The following is a 21349-nucleotide window of genomic DNA, read 5'->3' as shown; positions in this document are numbered from 1 at the left end:
ACCAGGCCTGATGCTTGGCACTGAAGATACCGTAATGACCCAACTGACACAGTACCTGCTTTGTAGAGCCTACCGTTTAGCTCAGAAGATGAGCGATAAAGCCTACAGTGTCCCAGTGCTGTGGGTGCTAGGTAGGTGGGAGGGATGAGGTGTTCCAGGAGCACAGGACTGAGACCCTGACCTCATCAGGAAGGGCTTCCTGGAGGGAGTGTTGAATATGGATGAGCTAAAGTTAAGTAACGTGGAGTTCCCGTTGTGACTCAGCGGTAACAAACCCCACTAGTATCCATGAGGAGGCGGGTTCAGTCCCTGGCCTCGCGCAGTGGGTTAAGGATCTGGTTTTGCCCTGAGCTGTGGTGTAGGTCACAGACGTGGCTCGGACCTGGCGTTGCTCCGGCTGTGGTGTAGGCCAGCGGTGACAGCTCTGATTCGACCCCTAGCCTGGGAACTTACATATGCCTCAGGTGGACCCTAAGGAAAAAAGAAAAAAACCCCAAAAGCCCTCAGGAACAAGTGGCAGGCAGGTGTCCTGAGCAAAGAGCAGAGTAGAGTTGACAACTCAGAGCTGGAGTCGGGCACACCAAGGGACTGACAAGTCCCGTGTTGCTGTGGTGTGCTGTGGGGTGAAGCTCAGGGGCTAGGAAGCGGGTTGAAGGCCTCTTTGCCTCTACTTCGGGGTTTAGACATTATCCTGAAATCCTTGAGGGCAGGGGAAGGGAGTTGGGTGGAATCTGTTGTCAAGAAGTTTCAAGAACAAGGAGATCACATGAGTGCTGTGGAAGCACTGCTCTGGAGCTTGCTGAGTGAGGCATGGGTTGGGGGGGGAGCGAGCAAGGTGGCAGGATGAAATGACGGGGGGGTGGTGTCACTGTCACATAGGAAGCCAGAGCATGGGTGACCTCAGCTAGAGCAGCAGCAGCAGCAGTGGAGAGATATGGACCGATTGAAGAGATGACTAGAGGTAGAAGCAGCAGGACCTGGTTGGTCAGTGACTGAAGGTAGAACAGGAGAGGGAAGAAAGCTTAGGCATCAGTGAGTCCTGGGTTCGCCTGGGCAGGGGAGACCCTGGTAGTGCCTTTTTTTTTTTTTTTTTTAAGGGCCACACCCTCGGCACCCAGGCTAGGAGTCAAATCACTACCATTGCCAGCCTACACCACAGCCACAGCAACGCAGGATCCACGCTGCATCTGCCACCTACACCACGGCTCTCAGCAATGCCAGATGATCCTTAACCACTGAGCGAGGCCAGGGATCAAACCACGTTCTCAGAGATCCTAGTTGGGTTTGTTAACCACTGAGCCACAACGAGAGCAAACCCCCAGTAGTGCCTTTTTGTGAGATAGCAACTACCTTGAAGAAGCAGGTTTGTGGGAAGTTGATGAGCTCAGATTCGGTCCTTTTGGATTTGAGGTTCTAGGAGGTCTGGGAGATATCCCACAGCTAGTTGGGTGAACAGATCGGGAACCTGGAGGAGACGTTGTTCTGAAGGCGCAGATCTGAGAGACAGTTCAGTGATTGTTTAAAATGAACCAGAAGAGGTCATTCTTGAAGGGTGTGTGGCCTTGAAAGAGTAGACACCTTAAGTCAACCTGCTGAGAGGCACGAGCTTTGAAGGGGCAGCAGAGGAAAAAGCAGACGGAGAGAAACAGCCAGAGAAGCATCAGGAAAGCCAAGGATGTGTCATCATGAAGCCAAGGGAATATCATGTTTAAAGAGGTAGCAGGTGTCAGAAGTTACCCAGGAATAATCAGTAGAGAAAAGTCTAGAAGTGGGCCTGTTGGATTTAGCCACAGAGGTCCTTGGTGCTGCCGGTGGGTAGGGTTGCCACCCTTATCAGCAGCAGCAGGTGAAAACTCTTGGAGCCGAGCCCGACTTGCTCTTTTCGCCCTCGTGTTTTCCAGGTCATCGGGTGTGGGGTTTTCACTCTCACCCAGTACTGTACCACGAGGCTTTCATGTGCACACGAACCACAGAGAATTGTGTTAAAATGTGGATTCTGATTGAGTAGTTCGGGGTGGGGCCTGAGACCTTCATTTCTCACAAGCTTGCAGGTGACTCTGATGCTGCCCTGCCACAGGCGAGGATCTAGAATAACCTCCTCCCTCTGCCGGACTTCCTCTGGTGACCTCCCTGACAAGTGGCCGCTTCAGCCTCTAGAAGATCCATAATGCGGGAGGACGCAGTGCCTTTCAATACCTAGGATATGCCCAGTTGCCATCTGTATTTGTGACTCAACGCAGTGGTCTTAATTCCAGCCTCTAAAGGAGCTGAAACAAACCTCTGTCATGTATATGTGCTTTTTAAAAAGATGCTTTTCTTTAAAAATAACTAGAGGTTATAGTTGTTTTAAAGTCGCTGTGTCCCACTCCTGGGACATATTAAAATAGGTCTTTTTCGCTAAACCTGCTGTCAAAGAAGATCCTTCACATTTTATACAGGATGATTTTTTTTTTTATTAACCTAAATAGAGGCTTATTCACTGGTTGCTTGCTGCTTTTTAGCTCCTGGTTCCAGCCCGAACTACTCGAATTCCTGATTTTTCTGTCCTACATGTTGTCAGTGCCTGTCCAGTTTGGAGAACACAGTGTTAACAGGCATGCCTCTGGCAGGCCCTCTTCTGGTCTGTCCTCTGGGCAGAGCTTGGTCAGCAGGCCTCGGGACCAGCCGTCTGGTGGCTGTGCGTGCTTGAGAGGACTGACCGTCAACTCTCTTCGCTCCACGCTGCCTGCTGGCCGGCGGCGTGAGCGGAGCCCCCTCTCCCGCTCGCTCGCTACGTCTCCGACTTCCTTAGTGGCTCCCCGAGTGAATGGACAACTTCTCTTCCTCCTCAGATACGGAGGAAGGTCGTGGACACGGTTTTGAGCTACGACAGAGTTCTAGGGTTAACTACGTCCTGCAGGATTGAGGGGAAGGAGAGAACATCTCTGCTTTCTGTTAGGGAGCTGCCTCTGGGTCCTCTGTCTTTTCCTTCCTCTTGCTGCACATCCCTGTGTTATTTCGCTTTTCCATACAGAACACTCCTGTGTTGGCTAGCTTGTCAGTTGTATCACAGACTAAATAGTTTCAAGTTTTAGGAATGTTATTTGAAAGACTGCCATTTTCTCCTTCTCGGTTATTGAATTCCTAAAAAGGAAGTACCATTCAGGTGTCCAGTTTTTAAAAAGAAATGGCACACAGTTGTGCTTCTTCAGCCTCTGGGTTGAAATGCTTTTCCTGAAAGGACTTCTTAAGGAATAGGAAAAAAAGATCCTGAGGCCTTTTGTAAAGGCTGAGGTTTTCCTGTTTCGGAGCTCCAGGATTTGAAAGATCCTTCCGTTGTCACAAGTATGAACCTCATACCAGTTGTGTGTACGTTGGCCAGACTAGGGAGGTAAAGCTGAACCTGCCCTCCCTGGGGTCTTCCCAGAAGCACACACCAGCTGTTGCATTGTGCCTTGTTCCTGAGGAGCTCATCCAAGATGCCTTAACTTCATGTCTCATTCTTCAGATAAGCCAGTTATCTAGAGAAGCACACTTTCTCCTTCGTTCCCAGGTTCTATTTGGGATTAATAAGAATTTCCATTTCACAGACGCAGAGGCCGAGAAGTGGGGAGGAAGTCACCACCAACTCCCTCATATGTTCAGAGAGGCATCAGATGCCACACCCCGTCCTGATTGTTAAGTGACAAGCCATGTTCACAAGTTAAATGCCATTCAGATGGTGCCTTGTTTGTTAGACCCTTGAGAAGCTGAGAAAGAGGAACGTGTTTTGTGATTACCTTTGTGTTTACAGGGTTGGTTGCTCGCCAGATGACCTTGGAGAGGATGATCCTGTGGGCTGGTTTGAGCTGGAAGAAGAGTGGGATGAAGCCGATGTCAAGTTACAACAGTGCAGAGTTGCCAAAGTAAGCAGCAGTGAGTCACGGCCTTCGTGTACCTGCCCCCCGCCCCCATCCTTGTGTCCTGTGTTTATCGAGTGCTTATTGTGTGCCAGCCCCGGAATCCTGGAGGTAAATGTGACATGATTATGACCCATGGGAAATTCAGAGTCTAGTGGAAGGTGCAGTTGTCTGAGACCCTGTGATGTGGGTCATGGTAAAGAGACATCCACTGCAGCTCAGAGGAAGACTAACCTTGCCTGAATCCACCAGGGAAGCCTTCCCAGGAAAGGTGGTGTGATGCCAAGTGTTGGAGGCTGGTTAAGCCAGCATCTTTAGCCAGCCTAGGAGGTGTAGAGAAGGGCAGCTCAGGCTGAGAGAACAGTAAATACACAGGTGTAAATGCCAGACAGATGTCTTTCCATAGCTATGAAAGAAGCAGTGATTATTTGGCTATTTGATTTTTTTTTTTTAACCTCCATTGTAAATTTTTGGAAGAAGCTTAAATAAGAGAAATAAGAGGGGTTCCCACTGTGGCGCAATGGGATCAGTTGGTGTCTCTGCAGTGCCAGGACGCAGACTTGATCCCCAGACTAGCACAGTGGGTGAAAGGATCCGGTGTTGCTGCAGCTGTGGTGTAGGTCACAACTGTGGCTTGGATCTGATCACTGACCCAGGAACTGCATATTCCATGGGGTGGCCAAAAAAGGGGAAAAAAAAAAAAGCGAAAAAAGAACTATAGGTATTCTACATAATAGGTGCTCAGGGAATATTTGTGCAACTGAGTAGTGAATTCTGAAAGGCCCTCAACAAAGGAGCTTTCATTGTAAAAAGCAGAGAGGTGCATTGAAGTTGGGCTTTGAAAATGGCTTAGCTTTGAGCAGGCAAGGCTGTGTCCTGGGGTCCCAGCACCTGAGTTGCATGTAACTGGGAGTTTTGAGATGATCCCTTAGGGTATTGACTGTTTTCACCGTAGAGCTGTTTTCTCTTTCAAAATGACTGTGCCACAGAGAGGACATACTTCTCTTACTCATCCTGTCTTAATCCTGTTTTTGCCTTGAAGAGGCAGTAATGCCATGTCTCTGATCATGATCTCTCCCAAAACCTGACTTTGTTGAGCATTTGTATCACCGCCTTCCTGTTTGTCGTAGATGCTGGACTTAGGCTTCATGTCTCTAGTACTAGGTAGAGTGGTGCCTCATAAATCATTAAAGCTATGGGATGGCCTTCCCAGAAAGACCTTTATTCCCCTTTTCTCAGTATCCGGGGCTTCTGAATCCTCCCTGCCTCTCTCTTGTCCTTCCCAGTACCTGATGGTGAAGTTCCTCTGCACCCGCCAGGAGTCGGCAGAGCGCTTGGGGGTCCAGGGCTTGAGCATCAGTGGCTACCTCCGGCCTGCAAGAGCAGAAGCAGAGCAGAGCATCGTCTGTGCCCACTGCAGAAAGGACGCGGAGGAGAGCGTGTGTGGCGCCACACTGCTCCTCAGGACCCTGCAGTTCATCCAGCAGCTTGCCCATGACCTGGTAGTGTTTCCTCAGTTGTTAGACCTTATTCCTTTGGGAAAAATAAACGACAGTGTTGGTTGAGAAGAACCTGGCCCTGCCGAAGCCGTGCAGGATGAATGAGGACAGCAGGCATCATGCTGCTATGATGACTTTGGGGGGCCAAGGGGAGGGAGATGGTGGGCATTGATGGCGTCAGTCGGTGGAAGACTCAGTGGCGTGTGGCCATCATTGTAAAGCTTCCTGGAACAGACAACACACAGATCTTAAAGGGTCCCAGCTGGGGAGTTCCCATCGTGGTGCAGTGGTTAACGAATCCAACTAGGAACCATGAGGTTGCGGGTTCAATCCCTGGCCTTGCTCAGTGGGTTGAGGATCCGGAATTGCAGTAAGCTGTGGTGTGGGTCACAGACGCGGCTCAGATCCCGTGTTGCTGTGGCTCTGGCGTAGACCAGCAGCTGTGGCTCTGATGAGACCCCTAGCCTGGGAACCTCCATATGCCTTGGGAAGCGGCCCTAGAAAGGGCAAAAAGACCAAAAAAAAAAAAAGATTCCCAGCTGGGTTGCCAGGGGTAGACTGGGGAGATGAAGCAAGTTTATGGAATTTATGTCTCTTTTAAGTCCTGAAATTATTCTTGAAGTGTAGGTGAATTCGCTTTGTTTACTAAGTACCAAAATAATAAGAGGATTTTTAAAAATTGAAAAATAATTGACTTGCAACATTATATTAGTTTCAGATAGACAACATAGTAATTTGATTTTTTTTTTTTGTCTTTTTGCCTTTTCTATGGCCGCTCCTGCAGCATCTGGACGTTCCCAGGCTAAGGGTCTAATCGGAGCTGTAGCCACCAGCCTACGCTAGAGCCACAGCAATGCCAGATCCAAGGTGTGTCTGCGACCTACACCACAGCTCATGGCAACCCTGGATACTTAACCCACTGAGCAAGGCCAGGGATCGAACCTGCAACCTCATGGTTCCTAGTCAGATTCGCTAACCACTGAGCCATGACAGGGACTTCCAGTAATTTGATATTTTTAAAAACTCTACAAAGTTATTATAAAATATTGACTATATTCCCTGTGCTGTACATTACATCCTTATAACTTAAAATTTATTTTATACTGAGTTCCCATCATGGCTCAGCAGGTTAAGAACCCAACCAATATCCGTGAGGATGCGGGTTCAATCCCTGACCTTGCTCAGTGGATTAAGGATCCAGGGTTACCATGAATTGTGGTGTAGGTTGCAGATACAGCTTGGATCCTGTGTTGCTGTGGCTGTGGTGCAGGCCAGCAGCTATAGCTCCGATTCAATCCCTGGCCTGGGAACCTCCAGATGCCATGGGTGTGGCCCTAAAAAGACTAAATAAATAAATAAATAAATAAGACAAATTGGAATTGCCTATGCCATAGCCATAGCAACGCAAGATCCAAGCTGCATCTGCCACCTACACCTCACATCAGGGCAATGCCAGATCCCCAACCCACTGAGTGAGGCCAGGAATCGAACCTGCATCCTCATGGATACTAGTTGCATTTGTTTCCACTGCGCCACAACGAGAACTACACCACTGCTCTTCCTTGTGGTAACTGTTCTCTGTATCTGAGTCTACTTCTGTTTTATTTGTTAGGTTGTTTCATTTTTTAGACTCCACATATAAGTCAAAGCTTAGTATTTGTATTTCTTTGACTTATTTCACTAAGTGTAATACCTTCTAGGTCCATCTGTGTTGTCACAAATGGCAAAATTTCATTCTGTTTATGGCTGAGTAATATTCCACACACACCACATCTTCTTTATCTGTTCATCTATTGATGGACACTTAGGTTGATCTTGGCTATTGTAAGTAATGCTGCCATGAACGTTGTGTTTTTGATAGTGGCTTCTACAGTCACTCATAAAAGCATGGACCACCCACTCAGGGAAAGATTGTTGCGGCCATCGCCATAGGTACCGTGGCTCATGTCAGGAATCCAGTGGAGCCCTGGCCTGCGTGGTGTGCAGCAGTGTCTACTTTGACCTTCATTCTGCATCAGGGCACAGTCAGAGACTGATGACTCAATTAGTATATGGACTGTTTGGTCTTTGTTGTTCGAGCTCTCCTCTCACAGCAGAAAGTGGTAGATGAGAGGGGGATGCTTAGGAGTAGCAGCGGCAGAGTGACTCTTTCAGGCTACGTGTAGGCAAGGGTCGGCACACACCACAGTGGAGTCCCGGACGGTGGTCATCGTCCAGTAGAGATGACTGCTGTTCCCGGCGTGGTATCTGTAAGGTCACGGAGCTCTCCTGGGGATGTTATGTGTGTGTATACATTCACATGTGTATATGCACAACACACACACGCACACATTTTAGAAAGTTTCACACCAGAAAGAGTTGTTCACAGACGCTTTAGTGGTTACGAGTAAGCATCAGTTCTGTTGGATGGACCTTTACACATGCAGAGCCTCCGTATCCCTTAGCAGTGAGAAGTAAAGGAACTATTACAATTTTCCTCTAAATGCATTTTTTAATTTTATTTTTTCTGGTCTTTATAATTGTCTAGGTACAGCAGAAGGGAAGTGGCTTAAAATATAAATCTTTTCTGGACTTCACGGGTCTTGATTTGCAGATCTTCTGGAATTTTTACAGTAAATTAAAGGAAAAGTAAGTCAGAATTTGTTACAAGATGATAATATAAACACAACAGAAAACACTGAAGTTTGCTGTTCTAAATGGACAAGTTGAAAAAAAATAAATAAATGGACAAGTTGAGTTCCCAGTGTGGCTGAGTGGGTTAAGGATCCCTCTGCGGTGGCTCAGGTCGCAGCTGCAGCTCAGGGTCAGTCCCTGGCCCAGGAATTTCCACATGCCGTGGGTGCGGCCATAAAAATAAATAAATAAGTAAATAAATGGACAAGTTTTTTCTTCCAAGGTTTTTTACTTCCTTCTAGTTTGTATGGTTCTGATTTGAAAGATTTTGTTATTATTGAAAATAACACCTTGCATTTCTATGTAATGCTCTATTTGGGCAGCGTTTTTGCAGACATAATGTTTGTCGCTTATTGTTACAGCCTTATAAGGATAAGCAGGTCAAGTGTTATAGTATCTTCCTTTTAGTAATGAAGAAATAGGATCAGGAATGCATTTTTGTGCCCCAAAGTGGGCAGAGTCAGAGAGGATCTGTGTTTTCAGACTCTCCCATTGTTCATTCCTTTCCACCTTTCTCTCAGCTGGCGTTCTTTTCACTGAGCCTGACGCCTAGTGGAGAAATCTTTGTAGACAGTTGTTAGGCTTGGAGAGTCAAAGCAACTTGCCTTTTTGCTCTCTGATGTTCTTTGTCTTTCTGTAGCCCAAGGGAAGAGTGTGTCTGTGCACAAACCCTGCTTCTGCAGCTCCTCCAGAGCTGCTTCTCCGTGCTGCAAGGAGATGTACCGGCCGCCTCCGAGGATGCCAAGGCCCCACGCCAGAGCTCTGGGCAGGTGGAGGCCGCCAAGGAGCTCTACGCACACTTATGCGATGGTAGGGATTGGCATTTCTTCCCTGTGACCCTGTGCTGGTCGCCGGCAGGGTCTCTTGCTGTCGAGCACAGGGGTCCTGTGATCAGGCAAGCCTAGGAAAGGGATTTCTTTGGAGAATGAGCTTCCTCGATCCTCTTTTGAATCGCTATTTGAAGTTGAGAGTTTTAGGCCTGCCTCAAGGACTTTCTCCTGGTTCCCGATACACAGTTGTATTATACGGAAAGTAATTACTGTCACACTACTCAGTCTTGAGCTAAGACACAGGGTTGAAGCGGATCGATTGCGGGGGAGCGATGGTAGTGATTAATCGAGAATAAAACACATATGATCATCTGAGGTTATTTGTAAGTCTTTGCAAAAGGACAGAGTAATAATGAAATAAAAACTGATATATAAATGTGATTTGTTAAATGTGAACCAATAAATTAAACAATGATTTCCTTACACTGCCTAGCCTGTACAGGAGCATTTCTTCACTCTTTTAGTGAGTTTAGAGGCTAGTTAAAGCAGATGTGTGTATGTGTGTGTATTAAAGGCCGGTTGTTCATTTTTATCAGTGGTCGATAGGGTAGATGGAGACTCTGTGCCCATGGAAATACTGAAACAAGAAGTCAGGAATACCCTTCTCAATGGGGCTGCCATCTTCTTTCCTGATCGACAGACCCGGCGGAACCATCTCTTCACCATGATGGTAATTATTTATGTTAAATTTACAGATTCCATTCCTGAAATCTGTTGCAGTGAAACTTACTAGTCTGTTTTCTCTGAATATCCTCTCACGTTCAGTTTCCCAAACGTGTATTTAATTCTTACATACGTGAACGTTGTGTGGGACACGGATATCTAAAGATGTAGCACTGTGCTCAACCTGGGGGTGACAGGTAGTCCCGACTTCCGTTTCAGAACCTGTTGAATCGCAAAGGGAGAGTTTAGTCTCCTTCATCTTCAAGACGTGCCTACAACCAAGTGTTCTTTTAACACTTTAACTTTATTATGAGAAAATCTAAATCCAGAACTAGACTAAATAATACATTATAATGAATTAATCTCTCCAGCTTCCCAAATACATGCTCATCACCTAGATTCAGTAACTGTAAACTCAGGCTAGGAGTTCCCATTGTGGCTCAGTGATAATGAACCTGACGAGTATCCATGAGGTTATGGATTTGATCCCTGGCCCCGCTCAGTGGGTTAAGGCTCTGGCATTGCCGTGAGTTGCAGTGTAGGTCACAGACAAAGCTCAGATCCCACGTTGCTGTGGCTGTGGTGTAGGCCAGCAGCTGTAGCTCCAATTCCACCCCTAGCCTGGCAACTTAAATATGCTGCAGGTGCGGCCTTTAAAAAAAAAACAACTCAGGCTACATTTGTATCATCTATAATATTCCTCACCCACTCTGCTGCACCCTCTTATTATTTCAGCATAACTCTCTGACATACTTTATACATCAGTGTTTCAGTTTATATCTATAAAAAAAGCACAACCAAGTTGTATAATCCTCAGATGGATTTTCTTACCCTCACAGGCCTCTTCTTGTTACTCAGATATTAGTACTGAGGGGTGAAAAATGCTTTAAGTTTTTACAAGCATTATGTTACCAAATGGAATATCCTTATACAAAGATCTAGGTTTTTCATTCTGGAGGAAGTATTTCTGTATGAAAATGAATGTATCGTGATACATGAAAAGAGACACTAATGATAATGTAAAAGAAAGCAAAACATTTTCTTACTAAGTCATACCAAAAGCATTTAAGTAAAAAGGGGTTCATGGTCTCTAGGGTTCCAGTGATGGTAAAACACAAGGAAATATAAATAAACTAAGACTGTATAAGAAAGCAAAATTATATTATTTAATAATCTTATTTAATAAATCCTATTTAAAAATCCTAAGAAAATACTAGTAAACCACTTCAACAAGATGTAAACAAAATTGTGAGTGAGTTGCATTTGCCCTAGGAATGCCAGGGTGATTTAACATTAGAAAATCAGTCAAGGAGTTCCCGTCGTGGCGCAGTGGTTAACGAATCCGACTAGGAACCATGAGGTTGCGGGTTCGGTCCCTGCTCTTGCTCAGTGGGTTAACGATCCGGCGTTGCCGTGAGCTGTGGTGTAGGTCGCAGATGCTGCTCGGATCCCACGTTGCTGTGGCTCTGGTGTAGGCTGGTGGCTACAGCTCCGATTAGACCCCTAGTCTGGAAACCTCCATATGCCAGGGGAGCAGTCCAAGAAATAGCAAAAAGCCAAAAAAAAAAAAAATAAGAAAAGAAAATCAGTCAATAAGGAGTTCCTGTTGTGGCTCAGTGGAAACAAGCCTGACTGGCATCCATGAGGATACAGGTTTGATTCCTGGCCTTGCTCAGTGGGTTGAGGAACCAGCATTGCTATGAGCTGTGGTGTAGGTCGCAGATGCAGCCTGGATGCTGTGTTGCTGTGGCTGTGGTATAGGCTGGCAGCTGTAGCTCCGATTCAACCCCTGACCTGGGAACCTCCATATGCCAAGGGTGTGGCCCTAAAAGACAAAAAAAGAAGAAGAAAAATCAGTCAATGAAATTAGAGAGGAAAAAAACATATTGATAGATACAGAAGAAAATACAGAGAAAGCTTAGGTCCTGTTTAAAAACAAACAGAAAGTTCACAAGAAATGTAGTCTTGTCTCTGCTCCTTCCTCTTGGGATGGCATGCCCAGTGATGAAAATAGACATCTTTTGGAGGTCATATTCGTAAACATTTTCCTGCAGGAAAACTTAACGATGTTAGCTTTTGCAGTGAACACAAGTACACCTGCCATCTTTTGTTCAGACAGGTGGTTCTGCTCCTCTTAGCACTAGGCCGCATCTGAGTCGGGCCCTGTGATGTAGTCGCCCCCGCCCCCGCTTTCCCCCTGCTTGGGACCAGTGAGCTGTGGCATTTCATGCTGCCCTGGGTCTCTGTAGTGTCACAGAATAGAGTTCCTGAATGTGCATTTTCTTGTTTTCTAGAAGAATGTCACTGAGCAGGAACACAAGCAATCCCTGCAGCTCACTTTCCGCTCACTGTGCACATATTTTAGGTAAGTTTATAATTCTTTTCAATTGTCCAATATTTCAGCTCTTTGCAAAGTTGTTTTCTTGAGCTGTCCTGTCCTTTCATGTGCATTTGGTGTAACCAAGTGCCTGCCTCACTCAGCCAAGTTTCTAGGGTGAGGTATCACTAGTCTCAGAAGTGACTAAAATGATGGTAGAATAATAGTCCTTTCAAGAGCTTACTCAAAGCCCCAGTCGCTATAAGCCAGTTTAGAGTTGGCACCATTGGGAACCTTTTTGAAGACTTGAGTTGCTACGTGATATTTGAAGACAGAAACTGAAGCCAAAGGAGTTTGGAGTCTAGTCCTTAAGTCTAAACACAAGTACGTTAAAACCCAACTGCAGAGGCACAGAGGGGTAATTTAGCAAAAAGTGGGCTGGGAGGTGATGGGGAGGCCTACCTGCTATGACTGCCAGACACGCTCATGGGCCTGTTGGTGGCATTCGTGGAAGCGCAGACTCTTGAAGGAGGGAACTCAAAGCCTGAGTTACTCTCTGCAGGCGACTCTGCGTGGTGTGGATGCCAGACCCCGAGGGCTCTATGAAATGTCTTCAGAATCAAGTAGCCAGGATGGTGACGGGGCTGGGGGCTGTCGTGAGGAACCTTTGAAGATGGAGTGTTTCGCCTGTTTTGTCAAATTCACAGTCGTGAGATTTAGTGTATTTCCTATTGGGGCCAAGGTGATTTATTCCCCAGAATCTCTTCTAAGGACTTGAGGGTTTGGGGGCGCCTGTGCAGGTTACATACATAAAGACATGTGGACAGAGAGTGGGACCCCAGCTTTTTCCTGACCCAAACTCCTCCTCGTATCCCATAGAATTGATACAGAAATCTTGCTACATTCTCTTTTGGAACCGTTTGAGTGAAAATCCCCTTCCTGAAACAAGGTATAATGACTGATTTGTGTCCTTTCAGTGATAAGGATCCAGGCGGCCTCCTGCTGTTACCTGAGAAAGGCGACCTGGCGGACACGGACCTCAGCGAGGTGCTGGCGGTCACGCGCACTCTGCTCTCCGTTGCCGCTCGGGAGGTAACTGATGGCTGCTCCCTGTGGCCTCTGCCTCTTGCCTTTAGGAGGCAGGACAGGGCAGCCGTGCCTCCCCTGTAGCCCTCACTTACAGCATGGTTGTAACTTTGCCCAGGACTGTCACGTAGGAGCTGAGAGGTTCCCCCACCTGCCTCCGATCCCAGCCAGTCAGCAGCTCCTGCAGATGAGCGAGGGGCGCTTCCCGCCCCTGGGTAGTCAGCCAGCCATGAGTACCCGGAAGTGCTCACTAAGGCTTCCTTTGAAAAAGCGGCATGGGTTTCACCTTGTGCCCTTGTGTCAGTAGATGAGCCCAGAGCACAGTCATGTTTGTGGTGTGAAGCCTGTGGAAACTGCCCTAAATTGTTTGTTTTAATTTAAGATTACTTAGCAAATCTGCAGACTAATCAAATCTGAGAAGATGGTCTAATTTTTCTGTGCTAATGGTATTTAAAATTTTTTGCTTTTTTTCTTAACACTAGGGGTATTGTTTCTCAAAATGTGGTCTGTCAACTGGATCAGAATCGCCTGATGCACTGTGACAGGCATTTGAATTTCTAGGTCCCTCCCCAAGCCACAGATTTAGAATCTCTGGGGATAGGGCTTAAAACTCAGCATTATATCAAGTACCCCCAGAGACTCTGAAGCGACAGCCCCTGTGCTAGGGGACCTAGGACCGCCTCTGGACTAAAACATGGGACCCAGGGCATTAGATGTTATGGGGAGACAGGGCAAAGCAAGCCTTGAAGTGCTTAATAACGTAGCTGAACTCGGTGTCTTTAAACCTCTTCCTGTAAATGTAACCTCTTACATTTAGTTAGTTTTCAGGTTGCTGCTAGAACAGTGATTTTGTTCAGTGCCAGCCACCTGCTGCCATGGGCTGCTCAGCAGTGTTCTCCCACCCCCCACCCCCACCCCCGTTTGCTCTTCGGGACCTTAGAGAACGTGCAGAGTGGCAGGTTGTCCTCCGTAGTGTGCTTGGTCACGTGAGGCCGACTGACCACTGTTGAGACCTAGTACTCCTTTGATTCAGGGTTGTTTGGATTTCGCTGTGATGCCTGTGTTCTTTCAGGTAGTATATCGACTTTATAAGCCTTAACTGTTCTTAATCACTGCTCTGTGAGCTGCCGTCACATTAATGTTCCCTTTGGTTACTTTCTTCTTTCTGTCTCCTTTCCAGACCTGTCCCTTTCCTGCCCATCAGCATTGCTCTGCCCCGGTCAGCCGTGTCTCATTCTCCTCACTGTCTTTGTTTCTGCCCTTCCCCGCACTTACCCTTTCTCCTGGAGCTCCTCTAGATCCAGCCTGTTTCCCAGAGCCCTGACGTCTTATTTAAGTCCTGCAGTCACATCGCCAGTGCCATTGGGCAGGAGACTACTCGTTTTCATAGGTGTTAACTCTGCCTCCTGCGTGAGTCGATATGTACTGGAGTCAGGACTAAAGCCCAGGCGACTCGACTCTTAGTTTTGTCCCCTTCCACCAGGCCATCCGCACTGGAAGGTGTCCTTAGAGACATGAGACAGCGTCTGTCCGGGAGAGTTCCTCGTGATCTTTACCACTGGGCGTCACGTTTGTCCTTTCTTCCCTGTCACTTGCCTGTGATACAGAGGAAGTTAGAGACTTCATTGATCCCCAGGCCAGGGACCACACAGCCATTGAAATAGTTCCTTCAAGTATCTTTCAATAAGAAACATTTAAAGAGGAAGAGTTAGATTTTTTTTTTTAATTTTCAAGGTAGTCAGACACGTCCCTAGTCTAAATAATTTCTCCTAAGTCTGTTAATTCCATAAAGATGGACTGAACGCCCGCTGTGTGCCAGGACCAGTGCTAGACGTGCGGTACAGTGCCAGAAGAGCACAGTCCTGAAGAGCAGGCAAGCATGTAATCAGGTACAACGGTACCGTAAGGGCCTAAAAGCAAAGGTTGTGTGGGTCCGGAGGAGCACACCTAGCCCTGTCTGATGGAGGAAGGTCGCAGAGCTTTCTCAAGCAGGCTTTGGGAAGAGGTGGTGCTGGAGCTCCTTTTGAGCCCATGAGTGGAATCTGAGCAAGCCGGGAGGAAAGGCTGTTCTCTCTGGTGATAGAACAGGACACGATGGGGAGGAGCAGGTATTTGACGGGGAGAATGGTAATGGTTAGACTTTGAACATGTTGGGTTTATGGTTCCGGTGACGATATCTGATTGGACCCTCAGGAGCTGAGTCAGTGTTGGAAATGGAGATTTGCAATCATTAACCAACAGGTGACAGTGGAAGCCATGGGTATCAGTGTCCTCTTATCACCTACAGGCATCCTGAGGCACGCCTACATAGAAAGGGCAGCCAGGAGAATGAGGAGGAGTGGCAGGAAGAAATTCAGGGGAGACAGAAGCTGAGAGAGAGAAGAGTTTCTAGAAGGACAGTGGTCCGCAGAGCCACCAAGGTTAAGGTTAAGTGGAGGGGCGTTGCTCTCTGGCTGGTAACTGTGCCTTTGAGGAATGGTGTCAGCGAGTGATGGGAATGGAAGTGGTAGAGCAGCCGCGGGGGGAAAGGCAAAAACAGAGCGGGGATAAGAGCTTTTTCAAGTGGAATACACATGCAAAAGAATATGTATTGATGGGCAATTTAAAGAAACAACGATCCCTTAAGAACTAGGACATCACCAGTATTTTTAAAATCTTCCCACCCACCCACCTGCCCTTCCATAGCTTACCCTTCTTCCTTGCCGGAGGTGACCACCACTCTGAAGTTCATACCCATCATTCTCTTGTTTTTCTTTCTAGGCATCTCTGCATAGCACGTTTGTTTTGCCTGGTTTTGGCCTTTAATGGAATCATGTGGGGTACCATCTTCTGGGACAAGTTTTTTTTCATCCAGCGGCATTTTGGGGGTTCATCAGTGTTGATATATGTGCTATAGTTTTGGTTTTATTTTCCACTGGTATACAGTATTCCCTTGATGAATCTGCTACAATTTGCTTATTCATTTTACTTTGGAGGGATGGTTGGGTTGTTTCCAGTTTGAGGCAATTACATGGAAGTTGTAATATGAACATAGCTGTGGTTTGTGTGTGCGATAATTTATTCCTAGAGTCCATTAGAGGACGATAGCGGGATGAAGGATTGTTTTTTAAGGTGGGAGAGATTTGATTGAAGGCTCTGAGAAGGAGCCAGAGGAAAAGGAATTTGAAGAGAGAGAGGGAGAACTCGGGTGGGAGGGGATTCCTCGGAGGTGGAAGGAAATGGCACAAGGAGTAGAAACCATCGGTAAAGTTTCTGAAAAGCTGGAGGGCAAGAGAGGAACTTTCATGCCGTCTCTGTTGGTCACTTACGGGTTGAAGGCTCTTTCCTAACTGTTCCCCACTTCCCTAGAATCTTTCTGCCTGTGACAGCTGCTCTTTTAGCGAGTGCCCCTGGCTGTGTTCTGTGAATGGCTTTGTTGTGAGCCCTTCCCATTTGTCTCCTCCCTTGCAGTGTGAGCTGTTGATGCTCGATGGGGCCCAAGGGGAGGTGGGCTCTGTGCTCTTCTCCCTGTTCTGGTCCGTCCAAGGCAGCCTGCTCTCCTGGTGCTACCTGCAGCTGAAGAGCACGTACTCTGGAGCCAAAGATCTTGCCGTCGACCTTATTGAAAAATGTGAGTTTCAGTACGAAATCCATGAAAACAAATAGGCACTGGGTTTGACTCTGTGTGCTCTCCTCTTAGTACCGCCTGCCTGGAGTAGAGTGTGGTTTTCATTTGGTTATTGCAAATCAGACCCATCTTTGGGTTGTTTTTTTCTTCTTAAAATAGAATCCTCTAGTGTGCTTTTTGCTCGGTTTCCTGTCTGAATGTGGTAGTGTGCCTAAGTATTTTTATTACAGGATCAGGTCATCTCATAGCCTAAATACTGCCTCTGCAGTCCCCCAGACTCTAGGTGATAGCATACTCTTTATTTTTATTCTTTTTAGTGACTGCACCCATGACATATGGAAGTTCCTAGGCCAGGGATAGAATCTGAGCTGCAGCTGTGACCCAAGCTGCAACTGAGGCCATGCTGGATCCTTTAACTCATTGTGCTGGGCTGGGAATCAAACCCGTGCCTCCTTAATGACCCGAGCTGCTGCAGTTGTATTCTTAACCCACTATGCTACAACAGGAACTCGGATGATAAGATGATACCATACTCTTTAGTGGCGTCTGTCTTCCCTGTTTTTTTTGTTGTTGTTTGGTTTTTTTTTTTTTTGCTTTGTTTTGTTTTGGGGTTTTTTTTGGCCATGCCCTTGGCACACAGAAGTTCCTGGGCCAGGGATCAAACTCTCGCCACAGCAGTGGTAAGGCCAAATCCTTAACCTCTGGGCCACCAGGGAACTCTCTCTTCCCTGTTTTAAGCAAGTTATCCAAAAAAGAAAAAGTCTTGAACTTTTATAATCTGAGGTACATGTGAGCATTGCTGTGATCTTTGCTAATGCTGAAAATACTCAGATTCATGTCCCGTAAACCCACAGAAAATTATATGAAACTCAACAGGTTCTGAGAATTTGTATGTGGAAAATTCAGTTCCGTTAAACTTGATCTCAGCAGCTGTGACAACAAATGCTTACAGTATCGAGTCCTGGCTCTTAATGTTTGGCCACTTGGACGGAACACCTGATGACAGGCCCTTTGTAAACAAAGGGAAAGGCAGGCAGGCAGCTGGGCTGGTCAGCCATGTACCTTCACTTATAAAAATGGTACCTCCACCCCATTGGAAAGTAGCAAAGACAACAGAAACCACAAAATCACTCACGTTAAAAGCAGTCTTTTACTGCGGTTTGCATTGCTTTTCCCTCGCAGAGGAGGACGTTTGTATGACACTTCCTGGTCTCTGGCCTCTCTGATGTGGCGTTCCTCCCACGGCGTCTGTGGCCCTCTCCACCTTTGCCCTTGATGATGACCCAGCAATGAGGTTACTACCATATAAAATACTAATTATTGTCTTTATGTTTTGGTAGATGTGGGACAGTTTCTGGCAAGCATGAGAGTGATTTTGGAATCCCTCCTGTCCCAGTACAGTGGGAAAACCATAGTGGAAAAATTATGTAATTCGGTGTTTTCAATGGCAGCTCGTCAACTGGTAAGACCAAGTGGCAACCATTTGTAGGGGGCAGGAGGGGGTAGGGGACCTGTACCCCGCCCCCCCAGAGTCGGAGGTGGACGCTGAGTGCTTCATTCATCTTCCTTTAGGTGATCTTCCTGCTGGATTTTTGTACATTAGACATTTCACACTGCACACTCCTGAGAGAGTTCAGCGCCCTGACAGAGCTGTTGAAGGAGCTCTGCAGTGACCCCGACGGAGGACTGAACAAGGTACCTCGCGCTGGCCTCAAACCTGCTTTCCATCCCTTCTTAGGAGCGCTGTGACCGTACGTACGAAACGCAGCACTCAGTGCAGGCCCCGCAGATCATTCACCTCTGCAAGACCCTCTGTCTTATCAGTACTTTGTCAGTGTGGGTTTTGCAAACGGATAAATGCCAGTCTGAGTTGATTTGCTATGGTCAGCATTAGAAAGGAGACACGGAGGAGGCTGTATGAAGATTAAGTTCATCTCTTTTTTTTTTTTTTTTTTTGGGCTGCGCCTGCAGCATATGGAAGATCCCCGGCTAGGGTTTGAATCGGAGTTGCAGCCCCTGGCCTATGCCACATCCACAGCCCACCAGATCCAAGCCACTTCTATGACCTATGCTGCAGCTTGCGGCAGTGCCTGATCCTTAACCCACTGAGTGAGGCCAGGGATTGAACCTGCATCCTCATGGAGACTAGTCGGGTTCTTAACCCACTGAGCCACAATGGGAACTCTTAATTTCATCTTTATATAGCACATGAAATTATATGAAGAACCATGTAAGTGAATAACCATATTGAAGCCCAGAAGAGAAAATGTGTGTTGAAAGGCAAATTAGGGGGTTTGGTATTTAAAAGCATTTTCTCCATTACTCAGCCTTATAGGACACGAAGTTTTTTCACTGTCTTGTTTAATTCTCACAACGCTGTGGGAGTAAAAAGGGCATACATTAAAAAGCCTATTTTAAAGACAAAAAAGCAAAGATTGAAAAAAAAAAAAGAGAGGGAGAAGAGAGGATGAGCTCAGATCTGCCAGTGTCCTAAATGTGGGTGTAAGATCTTGATACTCCACTGGACATTCATGTAGGTACTGGTTTTGTAAGAAGTGGTTCTGTCATGGTGAGAAAATAAAAGCTAATTCAGGGAGTTCCCATCATAGTTCAGTGGTTAGCAAACCCGACTAGCATCCATGAGGACAAGGGTTCGATCCCTGGCCTTGCTCAGGGGGTTAAGGATCCGGTGTTCCCGTGAGCTGTGGTGTAGGTCGCAGATGCGGCTCGGATTCCATGTTGCTGTGGCTGTGGCGTAGGCTGGCGGCTACAGCTGCAATTAGACCCCTAGCCTGGGAACCTCTGTATGCCGCAAGTGTGGCCCTAAAAAAAAAAAAAAAAAAAAAAGCTAGTGCAGTGCGGACCCCGTGTCTCCTCTCCTGAATAAACAAATGTCGATCAGTCTATGTCGATGAGCTTGTGTAGGGATGTCAGTGGCTGCCGTCTGGGCTGACACAGAGGACAGTTTCCTGCAGGTGGCTTCACGGAGAGTGATGAAAACCTTTCTTGACTCCCTTTTCTGCATAGCTGGATGTTGAGACTTGGCAACAGGAACGTCCTGTGGTGTTGCATACATGGACCAAGGAGTCTGCCCACAACTATGAAAATAATTGCCACGAGGTGTCTGTCTTTGTTAGCCCCGGGGCAACCTATTTTGAGGTGGAATTTGATGAGAGATGTGAAACTGAAAAAAGGTATGACTCACCATTCTTTTTTCCCCAAGCAGTGATGGATCAAAAACGAGAGAAGGAAAGTGATAGAGATTATGCTTTCACAGGTATGACTATCTGGAATTCACTGATGCCAGAGGTGGGAAGACACGCTATGACACAAAAGTTGGCACTGATAAATGGCCCAAGGTGAGTGGTTGTCCCAGAGACCCAGGCAATGCCTACTTCTGCATCAGTTCTCCTTTTGCTATAACCTCAGGAGGACAGAGATGTGGTCTTTGAAGGAAGGATTTATATCACACTTTTGTAAAAGGAAGGGTTTATATCAGAGTTCAGCACCTGTTTCATAAATAAAGTTTCAGGAGGACACAGCCGTGCCCAATTGTTTGTTTCACCTGTAGCTTCGTGGGCACGGCAGAGGCAGGGTTGAGTCGTTGCCGGAGAGAACTGTGTGGCCCAGAAAGTCTAATAATTTACTGTCTGGTTCTTCGCCACCCTGGTTTGTATCACATTGTCCAGAGTAGACAGGGAATCGTCATCCTTAGCACGGAAGTACTGATGGGTCCAAGCGGCCTCGCCCACGACGGGGAGAGCCAGGGTCCCCCTCACAGTTTGGGCTGTGCAGCTCTGGCTGGGAAGGTAAGCGCTGCGTCACCGTTGGGAGCCAAGGAGCAGCGCAGTCCCTGGCTGAGTAGGTAGTGGGCAGGGCAGCATCTGAGGTTTAGAAAACTGACCAGCAGTTTGCAAGTTTACTTCTTCATAAGGTGCAGTTGTGAATTTTCTGTTTCAGTCACTCCACTGTCCAGTTCTTTAGTAGTTTTGGTGGGGGTGTAAGATATAATGGTGAGACTATAGGCCAATTTTAAATGTAGGTTTTTCGAGTCGTGAAGAACATGCTTGTTTCTGGAGTGCTGCCTTCTCCAGTCGGTTCGACCCCTTGACCTCTTTGTTTGTCTCTAGAAAGTGACCTTCAAGGCTGGTCCCCGGCTGCAGTTTCTCTTTCACTCCGACAGCAGTAACAATGAGTGGGGCTACAAATTCACAGTCACTGCCTACGGCCTGCCTGATGTTGCTGTGTCTTGGGGGTTGGATTTGCAACTCCTTGTTTCCCGGCTGATGGGCCGCCTCGCTTCCCAGTGCATGGCCCTCAAGTCTGTGCATCGTAAGTCCACGTGCTGTCCCTCCCCGTCTTGCTCCAGCCACACTGAAGAGCAAGGGGGCGACCCGCTTCACATAATTGCAGTGCAAGGGAATTGATACAACGCCCTTTCGGGAGTTCCCGTCGTGGCTCAGCGGAAACACATCTGACTAGTATCCCTAAGGATACGTGTTCGATCCCTGGCCTCGCTCAGTAGGTGAAGGATCCGGTCTTGCTGTGAGCTGTGGTGTAGGTCGCAGATGCGCTTGAATCCCATGTCACTGTGGCTGTGGTGTAGGCCGGCGGCTGCAGCTCCAATTCGACCCTGACCTCCACGTGCTGTGGGTTTGGCCCTAAAAGAAAAGAAACCCATTTGCTTTCAGTTTCCTTTAAACCAAACCAGAATCAAATATACACTTGATGCTGTTTTCATAAAGTTTCTTGACTCAGTCATGGGGACATATTTCGAAGGACACTATGAAGGAGGT

At 47.1% G+C, this 21349-nt stretch overlaps 1 protein-coding gene across 1 annotated transcript in view; it reads left to right on the top strand.

Annotated features, from left to right (window-relative positions):
- The window catches only part of ZZEF1 (zinc finger ZZ-type and EF-hand domain containing 1), a 114168-nt gene that overhangs the window by 38181 nt on the left and 54638 nt on the right, over positions 1 to 21349 (top strand). Inside the window, 13 exon segments of the mRNA XM_047758051.1 lie at positions 3773 to 3884; positions 5165 to 5380; positions 7905 to 8005; positions 8691 to 8860; positions 9417 to 9550; positions 11841 to 11908; positions 12838 to 12952; positions 16397 to 16556; positions 17894 to 18015; positions 18126 to 18248; positions 19581 to 19747; positions 19831 to 19912; positions 20684 to 20885. Of these exon segments, the coding sequence (XP_047614007.1) occupies positions 3773 to 3884; positions 5165 to 5380; positions 7905 to 8005; positions 8691 to 8860; positions 9417 to 9550; positions 11841 to 11908; positions 12838 to 12952; positions 16397 to 16556; positions 17894 to 18015; positions 18126 to 18248; positions 19581 to 19747; positions 19831 to 19912; positions 20684 to 20885 (1772 nt within the window).

This window comes from Phacochoerus africanus, chromosome 14 (genome assembly GCF_016906955.1).
Source record: "Phacochoerus africanus isolate WHEZ1 chromosome 14, ROS_Pafr_v1, whole genome shotgun sequence".
NCBI lineage: Eukaryota > Metazoa > Chordata > Mammalia > Artiodactyla > Suidae > Phacochoerus > Phacochoerus africanus.
The sequence above is the reverse complement of the archived record's forward strand: the minus strand, read 5'-3'. Positions and strand labels throughout refer to the sequence as shown.